General features: G+C 40.2%; 1 protein-coding gene across 1 annotated transcript; it reads left to right on the forward strand.

The window, feature by feature from the left end:
* Nucleotides 1-25,381, forward strand: amer3 (APC membrane recruitment protein 3). Its single transcript, XM_052134118.1, has 3 exons — nucleotides 1-58; nucleotides 13,461-16,219; nucleotides 24,120-25,381. The coding sequence occupies exon 2, from the start codon at nucleotides 13,477-13,479 to the stop codon at nucleotides 16,201-16,203; it is 2,727 nt and encodes a 908-aa protein (XP_051990078.1). The 5' UTR covers nucleotides 1-58; nucleotides 13,461-13,476; the 3' UTR covers nucleotides 16,204-16,219; nucleotides 24,120-25,381.
* The last annotated feature ends 983 nt before the right edge of the window (nucleotides 25,382-26,364 follow it).

Genomic DNA, 26,364 nt, shown 5'->3' on the forward strand with positions numbered 1-26,364 from the left:
GTGAAGACCACCAGCTCCGCCAAACAAATGCCCTCTGCTCTGTCTCATTCTGATACAGGTATGTATAAAAATGACGTGTCAGTTTGATCCATTTATTAGGCGTATTCTAATGTGTTTTTTTTTTTTGCGAATAAAATGTTTATTAGGAGGTGTACGTTGCAAAATATAGTCGAACGTCGACATGCAAGCATGTGAGGCAAACGGCTAAACATGTTACGTATATCAGGGAATTTAACGTTTTCATATGGTTTTAGGTTTTGCGCGGGATTAAGAATTTTCGTCGTGGTGTTCGATGTATTACCGTATAACCTCTTTTTTCCTTCCCTAATATCAAATTTGAGAGCCATTTGTATTCTGTCATGTCAGCCAAATATCTCTGTGACCCATTTTATACTCTGTACAGCCCTTGTGTAATCAGACATCTATAACAGTTAAATCATTTTAGTTGTAACGAATATGCCTCAATTTCTACTCAATGGGACAGTTGACAATTTCACTATTCCAAGAAGCAAAATATCGTGGGCATTTGTAACATTTTAATTTCATCACCGACTACTACAAATGTACTAGCAATAAGTAGGGTTCCCACTGCAATGGAAATATCAGGTAACAGGTTTGAAATATGTTTTCCAAGTCTGGGAAAGTCATGGGAATTATTATAAAATTAGTTGCTTAGCTTTAAATGTTTGCACTCTATAAAACAATGTTTAAAAAAATTTATAAAATCATATCCAGTAATCATGATGGAAAAGTGATGGAAATTAATTGATCAAAAGGTGTGGGAACCACAGCCAAGTAATAATATAAGGGTCAAGGGATGGATTACAATTTTAAAGGGTTTTACTATAAATATGAAAAAATTGCATATTAAATATTTGAACAGTTTTGTACTCCATGTTAAACTTGGAATTAAATTTGTGTTTGAGTAATGTCTTGACCCTAATAAATGTAATGTGGTGCGACCTTAATATTTATTAAACAATGTTATCTTAACATGCATAAAATTTGAACAGGTTATTAGCTGTACATTGAGTGTTTTTGTCATATTCATCATTTCAGCACAGTATCTTTTAGGTGTTTGAAATTTACCGATCCATTATTTATTTAAACCCCTTACAATTTATGGGAAAAGGATAACAAAATAGTCTACTTTAGCATATGTATCAATGATTATTGTTCACTGATTAATCATAAATTAAATCTAGTTTTGAATTAAATATTTTTACTGCCATAACTGCAGGGGTGTAAAGTAACAAATTACACGTTACTGTAATTAACTAATTTTTCCTAAGAATTTAACTTTTTTTTTAAGTAGTTTAAAAATGGTATACTTTTACTTGAGTACATTTTAAGTGCCTTAACTACTTTTACTGTGCTATTTTCCCACCATCTGTGTTCGCTACTTCCCTGTCCTGATTTTATTTTTATCCATCAACATGATTGGCTAGGGAGAGTCTCGTGACTTCCGTCAAATCATACACTTGAACAGCAGCTGCAGATTTGGTGCCATCTGTTCAAGCTCAGGTCACCTGAACATCACGGCTGCACCTAAAAGGGTTTTTGCAGTGAAAAAAGCCAATTGCTTGATAGTGTCTTGTGAGTTCCCTTATCGAGAGGTCTCTCCTATTGCGTAAGTAGCTTACGCTATGGGAAAACTCCGTTTCTCGAGAAATATTGAAGTCAATATGTAAAACGCATTGCAGCTGCACAGCAGACAGTGATGAGCGAAGCAGCTCGGTCATTGGCTGTGCTGCGGCAACTGCTTGAACCAATGACGGGGCGATTTAGAACGCGCCACCAATGGGGGCGCCCGCTTCAGCGCTCATAGCCTGCTGAAATTAGCATATGAGGGCTATATAATGAGCATCCCGTCATTCCGGTTCTTTAGATTTAATCTCCTTCAGCGAAGACCTTCTCTTCGCTGGATCCTCCGGATTATTGGAGTCTTTCGCGCCGTTGACACGCATACAGCGGGACTGCTGAGAGGACGCCGCACCTTCAGCCGCCTTCAAAGCCTTCTGCTACGCCATCCGGCGCAAGATCGCATATCCTTTTTCTTCTGCAAGCGTTAGCCCCGCGACGCTTTTTAGAATTAAAAGAGTGATTTTCCAAGGCGTTGTTGCAAATGCCTTCAGCCTGCGCTCGTGCAGAGGCCCTCTTCACAACGGAGATCGGCACGCCCTCTGCACTCGCTGCCTGGGTCTGGACCATGCAGAAGCTGCACTCATTCAGGGCGGATGTCCTGAATGCGACTCTTGGGCCTCGCCGAGCTGCGCGCTCACTTTGCCGCTTTCACCGCAGCTGAGCCAGCTGCCCCGTGCTGCCACCTCTGTTCGAGCCGCGCAAGAAAAGCGCCGCCACAGAGGCTGCCAGAGCACCCGACTCGGTGATGTCACGCCGGCTCAGTCCCCGTGCATCGCCGCTACTAGATGTCTCCCCGCAGCCGGTCCATTTCACGAGCGGGCCTGCACCCCTCCAACGGCGGTGGGTCTCGCCTCGCTCGGTGCATCGGGGACGACAATCGAAAGGATGACAGCCTCTCTTGACGCTGCATCTGACGACTGGCCGGGCTCGCTCGACCCCGCGCCATCTACAACAGCGGACACGACAAGCGGCACCGGTATGGACTCGGAGATCGTCCAGTATCCTGTCCAAGGCCGTGGAAGACCTCGGCTCGACTGGTCTTCTCCGGAAGAACCCACCCGCAGCCGGCTGGACGAGTGGTTCCTGCAGGGCGCCGGCAGGCCCCGACAGAGACCCTCTCCTTTCTTCCCTGAGGTGCACGACGAGCTCACAAAGTCGTGGAAAGCCCTCACGACTGCCTCGCCTAAAGCCTTCTTTCTCTTCCTCGCTCTCCTCAGTGGATGGCGCGAGAGAAAGAGGCTACGAGGCAACCTCGCCTCTAGAGGAGACTGTGGCCAACCATCTATGCCCACCCTCCACCGCTGGATGGAAGACCAGAGCTTCTCACCCATCGAGCCGTGCAGAACCACATCAGCTCTCACCGGTCGCAAGATACGCCGCCGCCGGTCAAGCTGCGCCAGCGCTGCATTCGATGGCGGTTCTACAAGTGTTTCAAGCCAAACTTCTCCGCTCTATGGACCGAGTCTGGACCTGAACCTGATGCTTTTAGGACCTGCGCACCGCTACGGATCGTAGCTTTGCGAGCCACAAAGGCCACCGCCCAATCCATTGGCTGGGCCATGGCTAACTTGGTCGCCCTGAGCGCCACCTGTGGCTAACGCTAACGGAGATGAAGGACGCGATAAAGCACCCTTCCTTGACGCGCCTGTCACTCCGAAGCGGCCTGTTCGGATCTACGGTGAGAGATTTCACGGAGCGCTTCACTGCGCACGCTAAAAGATTCGCAAGCTATGCATCACTTCCTGCCTAAGCGCTCCAGCTCATCTCAAAAACCGCCCCAGCAGCAGCAGCGAGCCAGGGCAGAGCCACCCGTCTCCCAGCCTAAGAGCAGACCGGAGAAGGACGCTCGATGCCGCTCGCTGAAGAAAGCCGCAGGAGCAACGAGGCCCTCGACCCAGAATCACCCTGAATTCGGAGCCTCGTAAGTCTTCCTAGCAGCAGGAAGGCAAAGAGGAAGTACGTGTCTCGCAGATGCCGGACTGCTTCCTCTCAAACATTCAAAACATTACCCAGTCCCCTTACAGGCGGCTGGAAATGTCTATACAGCAGTCAATGGGCCAGTCATAAAACTCGCTCACCTGCAATCAAACTCCGTTTTTACGGCGACACACAGAAATCACCAAAAGAGTCATTTTCTGCCTGTGTCACTAGGGGTTCACATGTCCACACTAAAGTCGCATTCCCACATATCAATACTGTCCAAACAGTGCCAAACACCTCCCCAGCTCAGGCTGGATGTCCCAAACATGTAGATCGTGTGCCTATTGTCATGTATGCACTGCTACACACAAGCACTGTTCCCACTAGTTATAAACACTTCCCCAGTAAAAGCGGGAAGTGCTATAAGTGTAGCGCGTGTGCCTGCTGCATTGCACGCACCCTACACACAGCTACTCACACAGTTTCAAACAGCTATGCCGCGAAACATCACAGATGTAATGCGCGAGCTAAGAAACTCCCCGCTAAATGCGGAAAGCTTTATGAACGTGGCCCGCGTGCCCATAATGATGAATGCACCCCACTTCAAAACACTGTTCATACAGTTTCAAGCACTCATGCTGTCGGCATTTCGAAATAGCGCATGTGCCTGTACTCTCACACGCACCTCTGCACTCGGCACTCAATACAGCTGCTCAGCGCGCACCTGCGCCTCTGAGAGCTGTAGATTCTGTGTTAGCACAAAGCGATTTGCCGGGCGGGCCCATACGCCACTACGACACACCCCCAGCCGGCATTCAGCCCATATCTGTGCGAGCAGAAGCCTGGGATAAAATCCCGACATGCCGAAATGGGTTTTGAACATAATAAAACACGGATACTCACTTCAATTCGCCAGAGACCACCCCGCTTTTCAGCGGTGGTCGAGACGAAAGTGAGGAAAGATGTGTCACATGTTCTACACACCGAGGTGCTCAAACTGATAGAGAAGGGCTATAGAAACTGTTCCTCCCTCTTTGAGCTAGGCGGGTTTCTACAGCCGCTATTTTCTCGTCCGAAAAAGGACGGTGGCCTTCGCCCCATCCTGGATCTCAGACATCTGAACAAAGCGCTAATGATTCACTCGCTCACAATGTTAACAACCAAACATATCCTCGCGCAAGTTCGCCCGGATTGGTTTCTATCAGTGGATCTGAAAGATGCTTACTTTCACATCCCGATAGCGCCTCATCACAGGCCTTTTCTGAGATTCGCTCGAGGGACAGTCATACCAGTACACAGTACTACCATTCGCCTATCATTGGCCCCCGTACATTCACGTAAATGTATGGATCGCAGCTCTTTCCCCTGAGACAGCGGGAGTGCGGATACTGAATTACCTCAACGATTGGCTAATCATAGCACAATCAGAGGTTCAGTTAATGACACACAGTTCTTGGACTATCAGCCATTTACAATGCCTGGGTCTGAGAATAAATTTTGCAAAGAGCGTGCTATCCCCAGCCAGAATATTTCTTTTCTGGGAATAGTGCTAGACTCAGTGCAGATGACAGCGCCTCTCATCAGAGCGCTCTCTATTCGACGCCTTGCAACATCGTTCAAAACGGCGCGCACGCCCCGTCAAACGATTTCAAAGAATGCTCGGCCTCATGGCCTCGGCATCAGCTGTACTCCAGCTAGGATTGTTGCACATGCGTCCTCTCCAGCTGGCTCAAGAGCCGCGTCCCCACTCACGCGCGTGGCGCTCAGGCCACTTTTTGATCAGAGCGAATCACGGCTGTATAAAAGCCCTGACGCCCTGGAAAGCCATAAAATGGTATCAAACCGGCGTGAGTCTGGGCGTGAATACGCGGAGAAAAATGATCACGACAGATGCCTCCAAAATAGGATGGGGGCCCTTTACGAGGGTAGGCCTGTTTCCGGTTTTGGTCAAACCCGAAAAGCTCTACATATAAACTGTCTGAAATGAAAGCGGTCGCCTTGGCTCTCAGAGCCCTGCTTCCGTACCTGCAAAGCGAACACGCCCTGGTCCGAACGGACAACATGACGGTAGTTTCGTGATATAAATCGCCAAGGTGGACTCAGGTCGAGCTCCCTGCACTCTATGGCCAGGGAGCTCATCCTATGGTCACAACACCACCTGTGCTCGCTAAGAGCAGCGACGCGTGCCAGGCGCCCTGAACCAAGGAGCGGACATGCTATCCAGAGACAAAGTTCTCCCAGGAGAATGGTCTCTCCACCCTCGGACGGTTCAGTGGTTATGGCGTACCTTTGGCGAGGCAGAGGTCGACCTCTTCGCCTCCAAGGAAAACGCACACTGCCCTCTCTTCTTCTCAAAGCACGGACGCTGCGCCCAAATCTGGCCGAGCCGCCCTTGTATGCTTTTCCCCGATCACGATGCTGCCTCAGGTCATCAGTCGGATCAGGGAGGTGAAATGTGCAGTGCTCCTGGTAGCCCCACTCTGGAAAAACCAGACGTGGTTTCCAGAGCTGGTACAGATGATGCAATCTGCCCCATGGCCGATTCCGCTGAGGCAAGACCTCCTCGGACAGGCCAGCGGGATGATTCTTCATCCCCGATCTGTGGGCCCTCCATGCATGGCCCCTCAACGGGTTCCCGAGAACCTCCCCAGTGGAGTTCTGAAAACCATTGCTGAGGCACGAGCCCCCTCTACGAGGCGCTTGTATGCCCAAAAGTGGAAAGTGTTCAGTGACTGGTGTGATACCAAGAGCTTGAACCCCAAAACGTGCAAGATACCGAGTGTACTTGCCTTTTTGCAGGAGCTGCTGGAGGCGGGCCGCACACCCTCCACGCTCAAAGTCTATGTGGCTGCCATAGCAGCGTCACACAATCCTGATAAAGGACATTCATTGGGAAAGAACGATCTGATTGTTCGTTTCCTAAGAGGCACTAGGAGGATGAACCCTCCTCGCCCACCTTCGGTGCCGATCTGGGACCTGGCCACGGTCCTGGACGCACTCAAAGGTGCCCCGTTCGAACCTCTCCGAGCCGTGCACCTCAAGCAGCTCTCGCTCAAAACCACGCTCTTGCTGGCACTCGCTTCAGTTAAAAGAGTAGGCGACCTGCACGCTGTCATCAAGCTGCTTGCCTGGAATTTGGACCTAACGACTGCAGAGTTGTCCTTAGGCCAAAGCACGGGTACATTCCTAAAGTGCTCTCTACACCCTTCAGAGCACAGGTGATATCTCTGGCAGCGCTATCGTCTTCAGCAGACGAGGATGACGCAAACTTACTCTGCCCGGTCAGGGCGCTCAGAGTATATTTGGAACGTTCTGCCCTGTTCAGACAGACGGAACAATTATTCGTATGCTTTGGCGGCCGAACTAAGGGTCTCGCTGTCTCAAAGCAACGAATATCGCGCTGGATAGTGGATGCTATAGCGCTAGCTTATGAGGTCAAGGGCCTTCAATGCCCCTTAGGCGTCAGAGCTCACTCTACGAGGAGCATGACCTCCTCGTGGGCATGGTCGAGTGGGATACCCATTCAAGATATTTGTGCGGCGGCAGGCTGGGCCTCGCCTTCGACATTTATCAGGTTTTATAACCTACAGGTCCCCTCACTACATTCCAACATTCTATCAGTCTGACTGTGGAATGAACTAGAGTATGTACATGCTGGGCATTATCTCCTCCCTTATAAGGTCCGTCTCTGACCGGCTTAGAGGGTTTATTATGCGTACCAGTACATAAAAACTCAGTACATAAGATATGTGTTTGTGTTTGTAAAAGGAGCACCCCACCTTGTATGTAAGGGTGCCCTGTCATACCCCACTAAATAGCTCGCCTCTGGCCGGCTCGTGGAACATCACTTTGCTTTAAGGCTCAGGCACCCGCCTCTGGCTTTATACAGCGAAGTCAGCACGCACGGCGTTTTACATGGGGTTCCCATAGCGTAAGCTACTTACGCAATAGGAGAGACCTCTCGATAAGGGAACGACTCGGTTACTAACGTAACCTCGGTTCCCTGAGAGAGGAACGACTATTGCGTAAGCTGCCGTGCCTGTGCTTGGTCAGTCGCTTCAGTCGATTGAACCTAAAGAACCGGAATGACGGGATGCTCATTATATAGCCCTCATATGCTAATTTCAGCAGGCTATGAGCCGCGAAGCGGGCGCCCCCATTGGTGGCGCATTCTAAATCGCCCGTCATTGGTTCAAGCAGTTGCCGCAGCACAGCCAGTGACCGAGCTGCTTCGCTCATCACTGTCTGCTGTGCAGCTGCAATGCGTTTTACATAAAGACTTCAATATTTCTCGAGAAACGGAGTTTTCCCATAGCGTAAGCTACTTACGCAATAGTCGTTCCCTCTCTCAGGGAACCGAGGTTACGTTAGTAACCGAGTCGTTTAACTTGCTCAAGCCAGATATCAGCATTAATCCGGCCTTGAAGAAACATATTGAGGTAAATACAATTTTTCTTCTAACTAGATTCTGTGTGTCTATAATGTAGCCTATAAATTAGCTCTCTATCGCTGAGATTATTGGGTTGATGTGAGAGATTAAGGCAACATTATCAATAGGGCTGGGCAAAAAAACCAATCTTGACGCTTATCTGAAAAAAAGAGAGATGTCCGCAGTATGGATGATAAACTTCTGAGTAATTTTCCATACTTAGCCTATATTGTACATCTAGAACAGGGGTGTTTATTTAATCGATCGCGATAATAAGAGCCCACTGGTTGGTTGATCTAGATAAAATATAAAAGATCGATTTTTTTATTGCCTGACGTCTCTCGCTGCGGGCTGTTTGACTGACAGGTAGCTAATAAGGTGGCATTGAGTGCTATAGCGGTTTCGCGACTAAATAATCAAATACATTATAATTCCGCCAATGCGGTCTTGATGAAGCATTAATGTTAACACAGTCGGTTTGGTCTGATAAAAATCGTATTTGCATCAAAATGTTGGACTTGAAGTGTACATGTATGTGAATTGAGCACTGTCTAGTAGGCTATGTCATATAAAGGTTATTAATCACACATTAACAAGGAAATGAGAAAACCACTCACTATTTTGTCTGAATAACTTTAGTAGCTTTAAAAGTATTAATGTAATATACATTAATACTTTTTAATAATATTGTTCATTTTTTTATTTTTTTATAATTCCAACCCCTGATGTAGAGAGTGTGTTAATTTGTAAAATAAATTACTAGGAAAGTAGAGATGATAAAATAATTTATAATTATGCTTAGACTTTATAAAAAGTTTCAACATTTGCAGAGCAATACTTCAGGCAGAACATTTCACCAGTCACAAATTTCAGGAAATTGTGCATCATGCATTGGAATGAGAACACAAATATTTGTGGTCTTAAAAGATACAAGAACAAAATCAATGTGGAACATTGTATCTCAAAAGGAGGACAATGTGTCACCCCCATGTGCTACTTAAAGAAATAATTCACTCAATGAAAATTCTCTAATTTACTCACCCTCATACCATTCCAGTTGTCTATGACTTTCTTTCTTCTGCAGAACACAGATGAAGATTTTTAGAAGAATATTTCAGCTCTGTAGGTCCATAAAATACAAGTGAATGGATGCCAACATTTTGACGCTCCACAAAGCGCATAAATCATAAAATTAATCCAAATGACTCCAGTGGTTAAATCCATGTCTTCGAAAGTGATAAGATAGGTGTTGGTGTGAAAAAGATAAATATTAAAGTACATTTTTGCTAGAAATTCTTCACCCTGCCCAGTAGATGGCGATATGCATGAAGAACGTGAATCACCAAAAAAGAAGCATGTGAAAGTTATAGTGGAGATTGACTGAGAAGGGTGGAGAATTTATAGTAAAAATTTACTTAAATATTGATCTGTTTCTCATCCAAACTATCATATTTCTTATGAACACATGGATTTAACCACTGGAGTCACATGGATTAGGCTACTTTTATGCTGGCTTACAACATTTTGGCACCCATTCACTTGGACCAAAAGAGCTGATACGTTCTTCTAAAAATCTTTATTTGTGTTCTGTGAAGAAAGTCGTACACATCCGAGATGGCATGAAGGTGAGTAAATGACAAGATATTTTTTTTGTGTGAATTGTTCCTTTTAAGCCTGATGTGACCCCTTTAACAAACAACTGTTCTCCTCCTTTTATTATGCGGGACATAACGCACCACGTGACCCTGCTTTTTTAGTGGGTATTTCCTAAAAAAAATGTGCATTCCTTGCATTGTTTGAACATGTTTTATGTCGAGGTCGACCGATTAATCGGCCGATTTTTTGCATTTTTTACATAATCGGCATCGGCCAATATCCACGCATATCTAGCTGATTATTAGGCAGGTGCATCTGTGGGCAGCCTAGTGTTGTTGTGGAACACATGTTCGACGCACACTGCCCCTAGAGTCATTTTCAAGCAGAGTGAACAGACCTCATCCAGTGCCTAAGGAAGGAGCTAAGTTCCTTAGAGAAAACAGTAAGGGTTAAATTTGTATAACTTCTTTAGATTTAATTAAAAACTTTTGATACGTTACTGCCAACTTCAAGAAAAAACGTGACAAACGCGATAGTTGACATGACGTTCAGCTACTTTGGATATTGATAGTGTAGTTGAAGTTGCATTATCACAGCAGAAGGGTTGCTATCATGTCACAATAAGGAAGCAAGAATTTTGCAATTACAGACAGTGAATCTGAGACTTTTATTTGTTCTGTTTGTGTGTCTTATATTTGAGAGGGTTGTCACTCAATGCAGAGAAATAAGTAATAAAAATATACCAACGCAGTATATGCTATTGAAGGACTGGCTTTGGTAAGCTCGGACGTTACCGGTTCTGCTGTCGGTACTGGAGAAATTAAGAAAATACATTCTTTATTGCTATAAAGAGAAAGTTATTTTATATCGCCAGCCATTTCTATGTATAATAATATGAAACCATTTGTCTGTGATGCAATTTAGCTATTCGCAGTCAGAGAGAGAGAGAGAGAGAGAGAGAACTCGCTCACGCGGTGCCACAGCGAGCACAAAACGACCCCAACACGAGCCCAGCATAATGAGTGACAGAACTAAACATTCAAACATAGCCTGGTTTAGATATGTGATTATTAGTCTGATTTTATTTTAGATTTCGCCTTCCAAAGATTATAAAAAAAATATTTATACATAAGCCGCATTCTGTCTAGCACAACTTCCTTCCCTTCACAGCGGTGCACTGACATTTCTACCTAAAACTCAAACTTAACGTCAGAATCAGCACGATCGGTGATTGTTGTAAAATGCAGTCTAGCTACTGTTGCTAAATTGCGGGACGCGTTTAATAATAAAAAGAGCACAAGAGGTACCGTTCCCAAGGCGGCGCGCGCTCCGAAATACACCGCATCGAGACAAGCAAAGTATAGGCAACTTTGGGTTTCATGCGTCTAAACGATCAACTATACACAAAAATATGTCAAAACGACCGGCTTGGAGATTCACTTAAACACAGTTTATGTCTTAAATGGACGTAGTTATGGAAATAGTTGGGGAGAAAATATGCTGCATCAGGAGCTTATTAGATATGAACTCGGTCTTAAAGGGGAAGCAGTCTAATAAACATGCTGACGATTGAGCCACTGCGAATCAAACAACAAAAGGCAAAGAGAAAATCACTTACAGCTCTTGAATGAATAACTTCTGCATTAATAAGGATTAATCTATCTATGATAAACTATGCAGTGTTATTTTACAATTGATTACTTTATTAAATTTCTTTTTAGACCACACCTGAACAGTAATGTTAGTAGACCTTCCTGAAATAACATTCGGATATGATACTGATCGATAAGCAGTATCGGTAAGATAGTAATACCATTAAAACCTTAACGATACCCATCCCTAGTTATGCCTGTGCTTCTCTTGGATGCTCTGAATATTGGATTACGTGTCTGGGTTGCCCCTTAATTAAAGCTGCATTTGGATCTCAACCTTCGTGTCTCGGAGCAGTTCGTAACACCTGCTTTGTTTATTTAATATATTTGTTATACATTATTTATACAATATGTTTTTACATTATACATTTTTAATTTAAGTGTACAAGTGCAGATTGGTCAAGTGTTCAATAAATGTATTTGTTGAGAAATGTTGTCTATCTTAAGTAATTATGTGTGTTACATTTTGTCTTTCAAATAAAAGGTTCAAATAAGAGGTTAAAAACAAGCACATATTGGCCAAAATAAATCGGCAGCATTAATCGGCCATCGGCCGACCCGGATTTCAAAAGATCGGCATCGGCCTGAAAAAACCAATATCCGTCGACCTCTAGTTTTATGCACAACAATAATGCTCTGTCGGCATTAAGGGATATTTAGACCCTACACATAAACTGATTTTAATGCAGTTGTTTCATACATTATGATATTGAAATCTTTCTGTAATCATGTCGCCCTTTTAATTATTTTTTCCATCAGACTAATGTAGTGTTTACAGTATCATAGATAAGTGATGTATTTTAAAAGCTGTCAATCACAAACATACCTATATTTTTTATTCTTTCTGGCAAACATCCATGAAAGGGAATGTAAATTATCTTATGTGTGCAACATTTTTAAATTGCAGAATAGAGTTTTAATATAAAGGGGCATAGCTTTCGCAACTCACTACTCACTACTCATGAGTACTTTTAAATGAGCTACTCTTTTACTCTTACTTGAGAAGTTTTTAGGACAAGTCCTTTTACTCTACTCAAACTAAATTTTTTAAGATGTAATGGTACTTTTACTTTTACTGTATTATTTTTCAGTATTCTTTCCACCCCTGCATTACTAGTTACATCAAATGATGACAGAATGCATGACATTAAATATGGTTAAAAAAGACAAAAGCACAATCATGAAACAAACAAAATAATGTACTTCACCATAAATAGAAAAAAACATTTTATAACAGTCAATTATATCAATGGATATCATATATTTAATTAATTTTTGTAATTTAGTTATAATTCATCTGGTCATTATGCCAAATATGATAACATTAAAGTTTTATTGTGTGTGATTTTAAATAGATTTTCAAAAGAGAAGTTATTGGTGAACAGTGGCACTTTTTAAAAGCTAAAAAATTACCTATACCTAAAAAGTGTGGAACATTTAAGTATTACACAACATTTAGAGGTAATACATACTGTATATATATATTCTGTTTTTTTATCATTAAAAAAAAATACAGTTGGTATCATGCATTTGACCAATAATAGTTTTTGCCTTCATTTGCTACTTATTGTTTTAGCTGTCAAGAATAATATAAAGCAAAAGGCTAAATGGGACCCTACATTATAATGATTTGAAATTAGTTTTTATCTGTTTTACTAAATATTTGTCTTCAACTGTATTATTTAATTAAATAATGTTCATAACGGATTTGTGATGGATTTTTAAGATGTAGAAGCTATAATATTTTTATTTATATCATAACTAGTGTTACAATTGACCCTAAATTCACAGTCAATTTAAAATCTTGTAGCTACTAGCAGCATTTGTAATTCTTGTTAAATTTTAACGTGTTAGAATATTATAAAAATTCAATATAAGTTTAAATTCAAAGGCATTAACATGTAAAATAAAAGTAAGCCTACTGAACATCTTAAAAAATAAAAATATAAAAATTCTTAAAACTTCCAAATGTATCATGAAGTAAAATGATCACACTGTTTTTCTCAGGCATAGAGAAAATCACAGAGGAACTCTACTGAGCGTATGCTTAAAATTACTTGTTTTATAAAATCATTTTATTAAAATGTTAGTAATAAATTCTGAGGTTGAGATAGTAGATGCATTTATGATTTAAGCACACATTAGCATAACTCTAAAATACCTGGTTTACGAGTAAAAAAGATACATCCTTTTATATTTGTATTTGTTTCTATCAACAGTTATGTATATGAAAAAATGGATCTATCAAAGAGTGAAGATTCTTCGGATGACAGTAAGTGTTCAAATAAAAATGCTGCACATGGCCAAAGAAAATACACTGGAGGACACAAACCTCACAACACCCCAAATACTGGATTTGTAAGTAACAATGAAAGCCCTTGCTCACTGCCTATGCCAGACATTCTTAAGACACTCTCTTCAAGTCTTAGTGGTACTCTCTCAGAAGGCAATGGATATCTCCTCAGCTCTGTTAAAAGGAGCAGAACCCATGACTGTGTAAGAGGAATGGGGTTGCAGCAGACTGAGAGCCCTGGATACAAAGATGGGACCAACCAGCACCATCACAATAAGCTTGTGACCAGTGTGAGCTTTTCAGGATTTGAGGCGCCTCTACGGCTACTTCGCGAGAATCGAGAAACATCTGGCAGCAGTCATGAAATCATTGATTACCGTAATCTAACACCACAAGTGACCTTTGTGCCCTGCATAGCAAAATCCATTCCTAAAAAGAGGATCTCACTAAGAAAGCCTAGAAAGACTATTAAAGACTTGTTCGTTCACAAAAGACACAAGCATGAGAAAGCTATGTTACCGTGTGGGGTTGAAAGTGAAAATGTTCCAACATTGATACGGACGAAGAAGTCTTTTAAGCACAGAGAACGTGCCTCGACAGGGAGCATGTATGATTGTGATCTCAGCGAGACATTCTCAGATTCTTCAGGTGAATATTCATCTAATGTTTGTGAGGATGCTGCCTCATTAAAAAGCTTTGGATCTCAGGCTGGTTGTGGAGAGATATTTGCTGATGAGGAATGTCTTATATCCCTTGATCATGACAAAGCTACATGTGAACCTCAGAGACAAAGTCCTACTGTTACAGGCTTCCAGGGAGGTAAAGAGTGTCTTGCCTCACCAGCTCACCTCCTGGACATGTTTGGAGTGTGGGAAACCTTAAATGGAACTATACTCTTTGGACAAAGTTCAAGATCATCAGGAAATGCAACAGAAACCACAACACCTACTGCAAAATCTCCTTCCACAACTAAGCCTGGAAATGTCTCAACAAATCCACCCAGACCTGTAGAGTCAAAGATTGGGGAACCGAATACTGAATTGATAATCCCAAAAAGTGACAACCAAGAGAACTTTAGTGATGAGGGATACTGTGATTATTTTTCTCCTGGTTTTGAGGACCACAGCAAAGGCTCCCTCACCCCAGATCACTCCAACAAGTTCCCTAGTGACACTTGCAGTGGAGATGCTCTTTACGAACTGTTCTACGACCCCAGTGATGCAGAGATAACCCCTATCTTTGATAATGAGATAGATCTTACAGACAGCATTGTTGGCCAATGCAGTGACCTTCCATTATCCATGTACAGCTTCCATGTTGGAGCAGAGGAGAATCTTGCCCCACCTTTGGCTAGAGACTTCATTGGCCAAGAGCTTGTGCAGAGTAAATGGATGGGGAAGGATTGTTTACTAAAGCTTTGTGACACAGAGATATCTCTGGCTATGGGTATGGTTAACTGGCTGAAGCAGAGGACAGACAAAAGCAACCCAATGGAACTGAGGTCTTCACAAACTAGCAGTGCGGAAACAGGCGATGTATGTCTGAGATGCAAAACCCAGTCAGTGGGGGTTAGAAAACCACCAAGAAAAGTCCCTCCGAGAACTGGTAATAGTAGAGAATATATGCTTAATGTCACAGAGAAAGACTCAACCCAGCAAGGCTTTGTTGTTCCCTTAATAGATTTTCCCTCACAATTTGATGTTAACACAGTGATGTCAACATTGGCCTCTCCAGAGAGCCTACCCAAATCCCCAACGAGTGGTGCGTGTTTCAGAATATTCAATATCGACTCCCCAATGACCCCAAGTGGAGATTTGCAGTCTCCTGTGGTAAGCTCACCTGGCTCTGGCACAAGATCTTTGTTTGTGCTGGCCATAAATAAGGAATCTCTTTGTGAATCTTGCAGGAGCTCCCTAAGAACTGGAGATAAAGATCTGTACCTGTGCCGTACTTGTATATCCCTCATTGAGCACATCAAGACTTCAGACCTGTGGGCCTGTGCCAGCCTTCCTCAGTCCAAGACACTAATTCCACAGCCAGTAACTAGAGATCATCTATCCCCAGCCAGCACCTGCGGGATAGACAGTGATATCAGCATAGCTTCTCTTGTTGAGAAGTGTGCTTGTCAGTTGTCTTCTATAAAGATTAACTTCACTCAAAAGCCCTTACGCTGTGAAAAAAGAGGTGTCCTTGAACCTGAGCAATGGGTTAAATGGAACAAAGAACAATCACATAAATACCTAAAGTCAAAGCACAAGAAAAGACTAATGGCAACTACAGAGAAACGCTTGCATGCTAGACATTGCTTGAGGATGTCCAGTCTCTCTGAGGATGTTCATAAACCTTCTCATTTGGAGACTGAGGGACTAGGCTTTGACACTACTAATGGTTCAGATGATTTGGTGTTGGAAACTTACAGTTCATGCACCGACATAGACACATCTCAAGCTACTTGGCCTACTTGTCTTCCTCTCATGGCCTCTACCTTGTCTGAGTTTTCTTGCAGAGAGGATCACCATATTCACCATTTGAATAAGATGGAAGATGGAAACCCAGCCAAAAAGAAGCATAGATTACGCCATCACAGGAAGTCTGCTGTGAATAGTGAGGAGTCATTTGTTTTCTCGAGGGAGAAGAAGGTAGAATGCAGATTCAGAATGAAGAAGTAAAGCTCATGTTAAACAGGTGCCAAATTCCTCTATTCAAGCTTTAAAGGAATGTTAAGTAATAATTTTGACTCATCCCTCATTTATAAAAAAAAGAGCGAGCAAATTTGTTGTTACAGTTATGTGCTTACTGTAACTGCTTACTGTAATTGTAACCCTAAACCCTAACCTGCCCCATTAACTTCCATTATAAGTGCCTTACTGTAATTGCAATTTTTGCTCATATAATTAAATGAGGAAAAGTTTAAAACATTTTGTTTGTTAATCATCATTATGCCACAAATGCTGTTGATTGAGCTTAACTTGTATTGAACCTGGATGATTCCTTTTACACAGCCTGCATATTTTCAGTTGATGTCTTGCAGCAGTTTTTGTAAATAGTATGACAAAGTTAACCTATTAATGGATCAGAACTAATTCAGGGCTCGACATTAAGCATTGTCATGTGCTTGTCCTCTGGACAAGTAAATTGATCATTCACTTGTCTGAGTAAAAAAGTTACTTGTCCAGAGAGAAAAAAGGACATTTAAGTTACATGCTCAAGTAACATGGCAAAGTTGATGTTGTATATTTTACTAAAATTATGACCGATGCCCAACCTTATAGTGTACCTATCAACTCAATTATCTGCAACAGAAATGTAAACTGCACTCGGTAGGGGAGGAGTATTGTAATATGATAATTATTTTATGTTAAATATGGTGGTCAAATAAAGAAAAGACTCCATTGCCATAATTTACAGCAGGGATGCTCACACTTCTATGGAATGAGATCTACCATGTACAATAAAGGCTATACATTATCACAATACCAATATTTCAGTAGTGAAATTTGATGATTCTCAACACCTGATTCAAAACTACAACAAATAATAACAATAACTAATTTGTTGATTATGGAAGTATAGTTTCAAGTTCTGACCAGTAAACAGTCAGTAATAAAATAACAATAAAAAAACAACACTGAATAGAAATGTATTAAAAATAGAACAAAAAATACAAATTGAGAAAAATCTTTTTGTAAAAGCTTTAAAAGTTTTTAACAGCAGCTATCAAGTATTCAAGTAAACATTCAGAATGAAATGTGACATAAAACTACTTCTGGTCTTCAATGCATGATGATACATGAATACTTTTAAAGCTACTAAAGTTACTCAGTCAAGAGCAGTGAGTGTTTTCTCATTTTCTTGTTATGTTTGTTTGATTATTATAATGACACTAAACTGCAGCTGGACTATTAGCTTACATTTATATTTACAAGTCATTTTAATACAAATCTGTTCAGCACACACACACACACGCTGCCTGTCAATCAAACAGGGCGCAACTGTTACTAGATCACTTGCAAATCATAAAATTAAGTGCTCTGTGTTACTTTCAACAGCAGAATAAGAATATTAACTTTCAAATAAGTGACTCAGGCCTAGGCTATCACAAATACAGCTGGTTATTTTTATTTTTTTATTGATATTTTAATTAGTCTGCTTGTCCGGTCGGGGAGGTAAAATTCTCTTTCACTTTCCCCTTCAAAAATCCACTTGTCCCGGACCAGCAGACAAGCATTAATGTCAAACCCTTTGTTAGTAAGAATTTAATGAGATAAAGGAAAAAATATATTTTTAAACATTTAGTCATGTTAATGATCAGCTCCACAATATAAACAACCATTCAGTTTAAGCTCTAAAAAAAATAGGCTCTTTTAAAAAGGCAGCTTACTGAATTACTTAGGTCTAATAATGGGATAGTGGATAAAATTGTATCTCGATGTGGAAAATGTATTATTGTATGTAATCCAATTTGGTGTTTTTAATGGAATAGAATTAATATTTGTGATAATTAATTGAAGTTAATAATGAAGTCTTCCTCTTAATGTAATATTGATTACTGGCAGGGTAATATTGATTACTGGCAGGAAAACTATTTAAAGCTTATTTATTTTAACAGCTGGTGAGTTTCTGTATTTTGCAGTAGAAACATTGCTTTAATACCCCAGATTATCTATATACAGAAGCAAATGAGTACAAAATGTGTCCATATTCACTTGCTTCATAGCTTTTCAAACTCTTGCAAACTTGCTGCAAGTGAAATAAGATTTCTTATCATTATTAATAATGACCATGTGTGTGTGTCAGAAGCACCAGTGCAAGCAAACCCGCCGAGGAAACATATCATTTTGTCCCTCATCCTGCTGTCAAATTATACCATGCCTTGCAGGTATTGGATACTCACAGCAAGCTCTTTCTCCTTAAGTTCACTTACAAACAATGGCAAGAGGTGAAGCGGTTGCCACATTGTCTTTTAACAGACACATAACCTGCAGGTAATTTTTTTGTTTCAGAAAACCATTGGGAAAAATGATTTTTATGTTGTTTAACACAAAATAACTCAATATATCCTACCGCAAATAGACTGTAGTTCAGGTCTCCTTTAACATGGCCAGTCACGATAGTGTAGATATTATCCTACTGCCGATCAGGACCTTTAAAACATCTTCTTTTAATTACAGCATAAGGGAGGGAAGGGCCACTGTTTTGTGCTTGTGTCAAGGAAAGTGTCTCTATCACAGCATTTCAGTAGGCTTCAAGGCTTTCTTAGAGTTATACTGTAGCTGGGTCAGCAGAGGTGCTACAAGGCTCTGATCTACGGGTTTTGGTGTGTGCGTCATTGAGCAATGATGAGCCAAGTCTGCAATTAGGATTTCAGGGGAAGGGAGGGAAGTCAGCAGTTTAGTAATTTGTGCTATTATTAGCAGACTGAGACAAGGATATCAAAAAAGGAAAAAACCTGCATCTGTGCTAAATTTATACTTTTTATCTACACACTGATATGAAAATGTACATGTAATAGGAAGAAGATAGGCCAACTGTCTATCTGGATTTGCTACTTTGTAAATTAAGCAGAATTAAGGTTCTCATTGTGTGTGTGTGTGTGTGTGTGTGAGAGAGAGAGAGAGAGAGGGAGAGAGAGGGAGAGAGAGAGAGATAGAGAGACGTTTTGGTATAAATTAATGAGAGCCAAGGGAGCTAAGCCTTGAAGCTTCAAGGTCAGGTGTTCCCTACATATCTGTGTCTTGGTATATACTGTATTTCAGCCTGTTATCTCAAAACCATAGCAACAGCACACAGAGGGGAAAGATCTCAGGATTTTGGCTGTCTCCCATTGTGAGAGTGGAAGTGATTTATATGATGTTAAGATTGTTAAGATGCTGATTTAGAAAAGATTGATTTGATCCTGCAGTTAAATCTGTAATGTAATTGTTTTGGAGGGTGTTGTGTTTTGATTTATTTATTGATTGTTTATTTTAATGTTTATTATTGTAATATGTTTTCTGTGAGTAGGATTTTAGTGTCTCAATAAAAAGCATCTTACCTAATTAATAATTTAAAACCAGTACTGTGGAACTGGAAAGTGAGTGGAATTTAAGTAGAATAGCTTGTTAATAATTTAGTAAGACTGTCTGGACCTTTTGACTCAGAGAATGGTATTTAAAGGTGCACATTTTGTTGTCTATGTTATAAATGTTTTACTCCTAAATAAATTAATTGCAATTTTGAAACATTTGTTTACTGTATAATCATGATCACTCAATTTGAGATAAAGACTTAAAGTCGTATTTGTAATCCGAGTAACCGCCCTGTTATTGGACACCTTTACTCCTGGATTAAACTAATCATGGCTGACTGTGAATACAGATTTTCTGAAAAATATTGTGTTTGTATGATGCTACATCCATGCCCCTAGGTGTCAGTGTAAGTCCAAGACAAAATGAACAATAACTTAATAAGTGCACTGTGACGAGGAGGGTGTGGCCGGGCCGTGAAGAGCACTGAATCAGCTGATCAGCGGTAGAGCGTGATAAGGGCAGCCGGAGGCGCTGGTTCGAGAAAGAGATGCACGCTGGACGTTTGTTTATGTTGGTTTTAAGTTTACCATTAAAGTTTATGTTTACAGTTCAACCGGTTCCCGCTTCCTCCTTGTCCGTATTGGGTGGATTTCCTTTGCTTTTACTTTAGTTACATTATTTCCTCTGTTAAAGGGGGCTCTAAAGGTTAGGGGTCCTAAACTACATCACTGATTGTTTCATGATTGTAGGTTGCTATCTTCACTCCTACAGACATTTTACAGTATGTGTGATTATCAAGACAATACTACAGTTGCAAGTAAAATCACACCAAAATACATTCTCGTGTTGCTCCCTTCATGAAGAATGGTAGGAATTGGTAATGGACTAAACATCTTCTATTTAGTTATGTGAATAGCTCTTAGCCTTGCTACAAAGACCAGCTTAACCAGCATGCAATGCCTATGCTGGTCTAGGCTGGTTCAGTGCTGGTCTAGCTGGTGGACCATCATAGCCATACTTTTCACCAGCAAAACCTAACTGGTGAAGCTGGTTGAACAGCATAGCCTTTCTAATTAAGGTTAAGCCTGGCGCAGACACCAGCACACCAGCATCCCTTGCTGGATTACCAGCACCCAAAACACAACATAATCTGGTGACCAATGCTGGTCTTTTCAGAAGGGGATGATGCATTGCCTTTTTAGTTCCACAAAATCAATCTACTAATCAGGCTAAACTGTATTTTCTTTCACCTTCCAATCTGCTGCTCTTCTCTTAACAGAGTTGCTTTGGACGTTAAATAAGCAAATAAAAGGAGGCCAGTATGACAGTTGTTTGCAATAACCAGGAGTGACAGAGAACACTTTCTCCTTTATTTATAACTGTGAGGCAGTGGAGTACATTGTTTCTTTTGTTCAGTGTTTGAATTGGTTTTGTGCACAAAAAAGTACTGTCTAGAGCTTGTTCTTCATTAGCAGAAAATGCATTTGACTGTGGCCGGAGGTAATCATGTTAAATATTACTTGGCTAGTTTTGGGAGGTAATGTCAGGGATACAGGGGTGAGACATGAACAGTGAATGATCTATTGACATATTTTTATTTCCTGCTCAGCTCTCAGTGGCTCCACACACAGCAGACAGCTGTTTGCTTGCACATCTGGAAAGTGTGAAGAAAGCATATATTCACTCTAAGCCACTGGTGACTTCCAACATGCGGGGCACAGTTCAGCCAAATATGCATTGAACAATATTGTATCTACATGCTAAGGAGTTGTGGAGGTCAGCATGTTGTTGTTGGAAATTAACCTTCATCAGAATGTTAGGTTTACTGATACAAGTGTTTTTTTTGCATTGTAATTATAACATTTAACCACTGTGGGGCAGTATATACACTTCATAACCTATGCATGGTTTCCGAGGTCATGATCTGAGTTTGCATAGAATGTTAAAACCAACCACATTTTTAAAGTCTGTCTAGGTATCTTTCATTAAAACAGGGCATTTTCTACTCATACTTGTTTATGAGTTGTCTCATCGGCTAAACTTTATATAAGGGGGTTGTGTTGGCTTTGCTCATGGGAGTGTTCTCAGCAACCCAGGACTCGCTAAAAAGCAGATGTGTATAGAGCTGCTTGACTGTTGCCCATTGAGAGAGGTGATGCTGAACAGCACTCTGTTCTCTCTAATGGCTGGAGGAATAAACCTTATATTGTTAGTTTTGTTGCATGACTCTACTGATGATTAAGTCCAATGACATAGGAAACAATGAGGGACTGTGTCAATATCGAGGGGTGGAATTATCCTTGCGTTGACACTGGTGGAAAGGGAATAGACAAAACTTTTAGCAATGTGAGCCCTTGTAGAGTTAATGGGGCATAAGGCTTAAGGGTTAATGCTTGTACGAATTAAAAGAAAACAAAGCTCTGTTTTGAAGTATAGCAATGTATCTGATGCAACTGCTCCAAATAGTTAGCAATGACAAATTACAGTTTAGTTATCAATAACAGGAGTGCATTTCACAGATTTTTTTTATTTTATTTTTATTTTAGATGTTCAAAGCAGTCTATAATACTAATAAAAAGCTTATTAAAGAAATATTCCTGGTTCAATACAAGTCAAGCTCAAGCTACAGCATTTGTGGCATAATGTTGATTACCACAAAATTTTGCACTTATAATGGAAGTGAATGGGGCCAATTTTTTAAGGGTTTAAAGGGATAGTTCAACCATAAAGGAAAATTCACACATTATGTACTAGCCCTCATGCCATCCCATATTTTGAAGCTATAGGTGTGGGTGAGAAACTGATCAATAAGTAAGCCCTTTTTTACTATAAATTCTCCTCCCTGTTCAGTAGGTGGCAATATGCATGAAGAATGTGAATCGCCAAAAACAAAAGAACAATAATGTGAAAGTGGAGATTGAAGGGGCTGTGTTCCACTTAAAAATGTCCCCCCTTCCCTCACTAATTTGCCTCCATCTCATGGACTCAGATGTACGTACGTCATTGCTTACGTTGTGTGAGTGTCCACTACTGGCTGAACCCATGCAATGGTTTAACTGGAGCCCTTGATCACTTTGAGCATGTTGAAGTCTGATGTTAATTTGTGGAATTATTTTGTGATTTTTGCACCTGAGAAGATAACGTTTTTGGAGTTTGATGCAATCACAGATTCAGGTAAAGTTTAGTTGTAATTTCAGAGGCTTATGTATAAATCTGGTCTGTTTATTAAAAATATTTTTGGACCCACTTTATATTAGGTGGCCTTAACTATTATGTACTTTTATACAATGTATATATTATGATCATACATGTTGTTGCATTGTAATTACATTTAAAGTACATTACATTTGTAGTTACACTGTTAACTTTACCCCTACCAAACCCTTACCCCAAAACTCTACCCCTAATCCTAACCCTACCCTTACTCCTTAACCTACCCATACCTCAACCTCAGTAGCAGCAAATGTGGGAATTTTGCTGAACAACATGTAGTTACACAGTAAATACATAGTCTTATATGTATTTAATGTTAGTACATAGTTGTTAAGGCCAGCTAATATAAAGTGTGACCATATTTTTTATTGGAATTAATTATTAGAAAGGATTAATAAAGTTTTGCAAATACGAAATGGTAACATTACAATAAACATGTTGGCTATGGCTGTGTAACAGTAAGTTTAATGTAGCTACAAGTAATATGCTGTTAAATCTCAGTATAACATTTCTAAACTGCTTAATTGACCCAACTTTCATCATACAATAGAGTTGTTTGTGGGTAGGGTAGTTTTAGCGTGATCTGTGCTGTGATGCCACAATCAAGTTGCATTGTGGGATTTGGAGCTGCCTGAAGCATACATCTGTGTAGGCTCGCTTCCTTGGCCAAAATCGAGGTGTTGAGGGTCTGACAACAGAAACTTCCCTTGCCCAATTAACGAAGTGGAACTTCAGAAATGGCGGCAGGGATTCCCTGGAGGGGAAGTGCTTAGGGAAGTTAGTGAGTGGATGTTTAATGTGAGGTGGAACGCAGCCTAGACTCTAGAAGGTATCCCCCCAGCAGTCTAATTCTCATGAGAGTCTATTTCACTGTTTTTAGGTTAGGTTTAGATTTAGGTGGATTTTTATCATTATAGGGTGGTTGTGTACACACACTGCCAACACACATTTATGTTCAAACACCATGTAAAAGTGAATTTGGCAAAATAAGTCCTCTTTAAATATTGATCTGTTTCTAACCCACACTTATATAGTTTTTGAAGATATGGATTTAACAACTGGAGTCATATGGATTACTTTTATGCTGCCTTTATGTGCTTTTGAAGCTTAAACATATTGGTATCCATTCACTTGCATTGCAAGCATCTAAAAATCTTCATTGTTGTTCAACAGAAGAAAGAAAGTCATACATATCTGGGATGAATATCAAAATATTTATATTTGCTGTAGATTATGCTACATTTGAATTGAACCTGGAATATTCCTTTAAGGAAGTTAGTGATTAAGTAGAGAAATATACTTTATTTAAAGCTGCTTTCACATGGACACTGATACATGTATGTTTTCTAATGTCTCCTGTACAGATTCTGGTTTTCTGGATCCTGACTGTCTTAAACTCATTTCATTCTACTATGCAGTACCTCAGGGCAGCTGAATGATCTACCAACTGTCAAAGTGTCTATCTTTCATCCTAAATAATTCTGACCTGTTTGCTCGTTTTACTGACACAGTGGGCCAGGAACAACAACACGTCTGTTGATCTGTTTTTTGGGAAAAGTGACATTTGTCTGAAACCTGTTGTATCAGTTTTTTGCTTTCATTTGCTGTTTTTTTTATTTCATGTTTATTGCTGGTGTTTTTTTAAACCTAGGATCAATGACAGGACATACTAGTGCAATAACTACAATAACACTTTATTAATGTTTAAGGGACACATACACTGATAACTGTTAAATTGTTCTAATAGAGAAAACTTTGTAAAACTGAAGTTCAACATTGGGAATTTCAAGTACATAGTGGGAAGTTACACTTTATTTTTGTATACAGGATTAAAACAATCTGACAAACTTTGAAAAGCTCTAAGCTGGAGTTTAGAGGGCAAAAGATCAATTTATTTTAAGGATTGGGACATTCAATGGAATCAGCTTTGCCTTTTCATTTGTCCTGCCATTAGTGTTCAAGACAGAGACGGGTAATGTGTATCAGTGAATAAATTAGGAAAAGTAGTCCCTTGAAAGAATGCCTCTGATCTGGCTGATGTGACCAGAATTGATGAGTGCTCCTAAAAAAAGGGTCCATTCATACATATAGTAGGACTCCTCAAAAAGCAGGCAGGTGGTGTCGTCTTTGTCCATTTTGGAATGTAATTCTGGCATTTCTGCCCCTATTTTACTCTGTAAATACTCCGATTCAACTCAACTTGGACTGCAACAGTCCAGCTGGGGCTGTACATATTGAACTGAATTTCTGTAAAACATCCCCTTATATGGCTATCTATACATCTGTCCATACATCTATCTTTGAGAAGACAGTTATCTGCATAAATATAGATGTGGATATGATTATGAGCAGACAGTTATCTGCTATGTATGAAAATACTGTATGAATATTGTATGATGAATCTTGCAGTAACACTTTACAATAAGTTTCCATTCTTTAACATTAGTTAATGCTTTAGGTATCATGAACTAACAATGAAAAATGTATTTTTTTACAACTTTTTATTAATCTTTGTTAATGTTAGTTAATACAAATATAATTTTGCATTGTTAGTTCATAGTGCATTAACTAATGTTAACAAACACAACTTTTGTTTTTAAAAATGTATTACTATATGTTGAAATTAACCAAGATTAATAATTGCTGTAAAATATTGTTCATTGTTAGTTCATGTTAACTAATTTTAGTTTAGTTAATTTTAGTCCAAAATATTTTCTGAATTTAATTTTTTTGTGTGTTCAAGGACTGTATTTCTTGTAAAAAAAAAAAAAGATTAAGTCTTCATAAGTGATAAGACTTACTTCTCAGGATAAACTAGAATCAGAATCCAAGAATTAAGAAACTACTATTAGCATGTGAGACTTGAATCACTGACATTACACTAATAATACGACTTCTTTGAAAAAACATATGTGTTGCATGATTTATTCTGTACTAACCATATATATTATATATGATGTAAACTATGTTCATTAGAAAGTGCATATCGTGTTGGAATGCAGTGTTAAGAAGGTTATTTTTTTCACCTCTTGGTGCCATTATAGTCTCTTTATTACAAGGCAGCTGACAATTATCTTAATTCTGTGCAATAATTATATTTAAGTGCTTGCCTTTCTCACTAAGAATAAATAAAACATATTTATGAATCCATGTGCATTTATAGTATCTATTTTATTACTATTGTTGCGTTATTGTCTTCACCACCAAAAGTGAACTCTTTCAAAATTACGCATATGAGCACAGGGCCGGACCCCCCTCTAAATTACATTTATTTCACAGTATGACCATAACATAAAAACATAAACAACCAACCTAGAAGTAAAGCAGTCCTAATATCAAATGGGTCTGCACATAACCTCCTGTGCACTGCAATTACAACTGCAATAAATAATGTTATGAGATTAATGTTTTAAATAAATGTTTGAATATTAAAAAAATGCAATACTTAAACATTAAACTAAACCGCCAATAGGTGGCGGCAAGTGACCGTCTTAATTAGTGAGTCATTCATACAAAAGATTCGTTCAAAACGCTGAACTGTAGCTTTCCTTTGGAACTATTTTAGTCGGTGAAATAGAACAAAAACAGTTAATATCGTTTGTGTCTAAA

The sequence above is a fragment of the Xyrauchen texanus genome, chromosome 9 (genome assembly GCF_025860055.1).
Source record: "Xyrauchen texanus isolate HMW12.3.18 chromosome 9, RBS_HiC_50CHRs, whole genome shotgun sequence".
Taxonomy (NCBI): Eukaryota; Metazoa; Chordata; class Actinopteri; order Cypriniformes; family Catostomidae; genus Xyrauchen; species Xyrauchen texanus.

What these genes read in the sequence shown, in the direction of transcription:
- amer3 (XM_052134118.1), top strand. Translation starts at nt 13,477, where the DNA reads ATGGATCTATCAAAGAGTGAAGATTCTTCGGATGACAGTAAGTGTTCA.